Source organism: Elephas maximus, chromosome 7, assembly GCF_024166365.1.
Source record: "Elephas maximus indicus isolate mEleMax1 chromosome 7, mEleMax1 primary haplotype, whole genome shotgun sequence".
Classification (NCBI taxonomy): Eukaryota; Metazoa; Chordata; class Mammalia; order Proboscidea; family Elephantidae; genus Elephas; species Elephas maximus.
Window position 1 is genome coordinate 136,243,649 of NC_064825.1, and position 2,269 is coordinate 136,245,917.

At 51.1% G+C, this 2,269-nt stretch overlaps 1 protein-coding gene across 1 annotated transcript; it reads left to right on the top strand.

Moving 5' to 3' along the window:
* The first annotated feature begins 217 nt into the window (after positions 1–217).
* Positions 218–583, top strand: LOC126080705 (keratin-associated protein 5-7-like). The gene has a single exon (XM_049891883.1). The coding sequence runs from the start codon at positions 218–220 to the stop codon at positions 581–583; it is 366 nt and encodes a 121-aa protein (XP_049747840.1).
* The last annotated feature ends 1,686 nt before the right edge of the window (positions 584–2,269 follow it).

Consider the following 2,269-nt stretch of genomic DNA (forward strand, 5'->3'; position numbering starts at 1 on the left):
CTGGTAGAGTTAGAACAACATTTATGACAACAGATATATGAAAGGAAAGACTTTCCTGGGGAGATGACCCAAACAGGAACCAGGAAGGGACCCCGTGTCCCCATCACACCTGACACCTGGGCAGGGATATAAGGGCTCCTGGCACAGGAGGCTCCACACCTGAACCTTCCTCTCTACCTGTTCCTCTGACCAAACCCATCCTCAACCCACCAGAATCATGGGCTGCTGTGGCTGTTCTGGAGGCTGTGGGGGCTGCGGCTCCAGCTGTGGGGGCTGTAGGGGCTGTGGGGGCTGTGGCTACAGCTGTGGGGGCTCTGGGGGCTGGGGCTCCAGCTGCTATGTGCCCGTTTGCTGCTGCAAGCCTGTGTGCTGCTGTGTGCCAGCCTGTCCCTGCTCCAGCTGTGGCTCCTGTGGGGGCAGCAAGGAGGGTTGTGGCTCCTGTGGGGGCTGCAAGGGGGGCTGTGGCTCCTGTGGCTGCTGCCAGTCCAGCTGCCGCAAACCTTACTGCTGCTCTTCAGGCTGTGGGCAATCCTGCTGCCAGTCCAGCTGCTGCGTCCCTGTTTGCTACCAGTGTAAGATCTAAGGCTCTGACACACACCTCTGGAGGCACCTGCAGATCGGATGCTTTGTCCAAGACCAACCCTTATCCCTAACCTCTGAGTCACAGCTCTGGGCTGGTTACTTTTTGCAGCGTGGAAGCAGGGGGTTCACACAGGAATAGGGTGCCCCAAGACCTGGGTGAGGGGCACATCCCCTTCCCCAGCCATCATCTCCTCTGGATACTCTCAGAGACGGAACTGACCAGCCTTCTCTCCTAGATCACCTCCCTCTTCTGGAATGTTCTAAGCTCATCTCCTCTCCCTGAGGAAGGCTCCTGTTGCCATTTCTTGAAATCTCCATCTATTACGGTCCATCCTTGACCTTGGGAGTCCTTTAAATAAATGCCCTCCCGCCATGAGTTCTGTCCTCAGTGTGATTCTGTCTTACTGCTCCTGTTTAACTGCTGTTTGCAACAACCCTCTTCTCTCTGGATGGTGCAAACAGTTACGCCCTCTCCTGTTAACTAAAAGGTTGAAGGTTTGAGTTCACCCAGAGGCACCTCGAAAGAAATGCCTGACGATCTACTTCCAAATAAATCAGCCATTGTAAACACTATGGCTCTGACACATGCGAGGTTGCCTTGAGTCTTAACAAAACAAACAGGGAAATCCCTCACTGCCTCCTTGGTCATGCCTGCAAAGACCTGCCTCCTAGTCGATGACCAGATGCTCCGAGAAGGCCTCTTCAAGTTCTCAGAGTCTGAAGCCCTCAGATACCAGAGATGAGTGCGTGTGTGTGTGCACGTGTGTGTGTACGCGCATGGGTGCAGACAGAGAGAGAGACAACCTAAACGTCCATCAACAGATGAACGGATTTTAAAAACTGTGGCATATACATACAACGGAATATCACTCAGCTATAAAGAGAAATGAAGCCCTGACACAGGCTACAAGGAACCTTGAAAACATGATGTTGAGTGGAGTAAGCCAGTCATAAAAGGGCAAATATTCCTTGATCTCACTCATGTGAAATAGCAAGAACAGGCAAATGTACAGAGAAGAAAGTTTTTTAGAGGTTGCCTGGGGCAGGTGGCGGGCGGGGGAGGGGGCCCCTGTCTAGGAAGCACTGAGTTTCTGTTCATGGTGATGGAAATTTGGCAACGGATATTGGTGAGCAATGCACAACATGATGAGTGTCATTGATGTCACTGAGTCATACATGTGAAAAACGCTAAATTGGCAAGTGTTGTGTTACGTATATTTTTATAGCACTTAAAAAATATATATGAGTTAGTATGGCTGCTTCTGACCTGGAGACTAGAAAAAAGTAATTTCTAATCCAGGATCATGAATTCTCAACTCGAACCGCAGTTGGAATGCAGATCCCTCCTGTGGCACCCTTCGCCTGCGGGTCGATGGGAGAGGATCACACCCAGGTCTGGCTGTAAGAGCTACAGGGTTTTAAAAGCAATTTAACATGCAGAACCCTGCAATTTGTCTCTTATAATACAGTAAGGGCACTAACTGGAAGGAGCAAGACTTTGAAGAAACAGCCTCTCCTGCCCACCCTAAACATCCCCAGCAACCACCCACCTACAGCTGAGGTAACAGACTTTCAATGCCTTCACCTGGAGCAACTGCCACTCCAGGAGGACCCTCACTCCCAGGCACCCATCGACTTAGCTCCCAGCACAGCACAGATTACAACTGGAATGTTCCCAGAAGTGAGT

Coding starts and splice junctions, on each gene's coding strand:
- LOC126080705 (XM_049891883.1), top strand. CDS start 218: ATGGGCTGCTGTGGCTGTTCTGGAGGCTGTGGGGGCTGCGGCTCCAGC.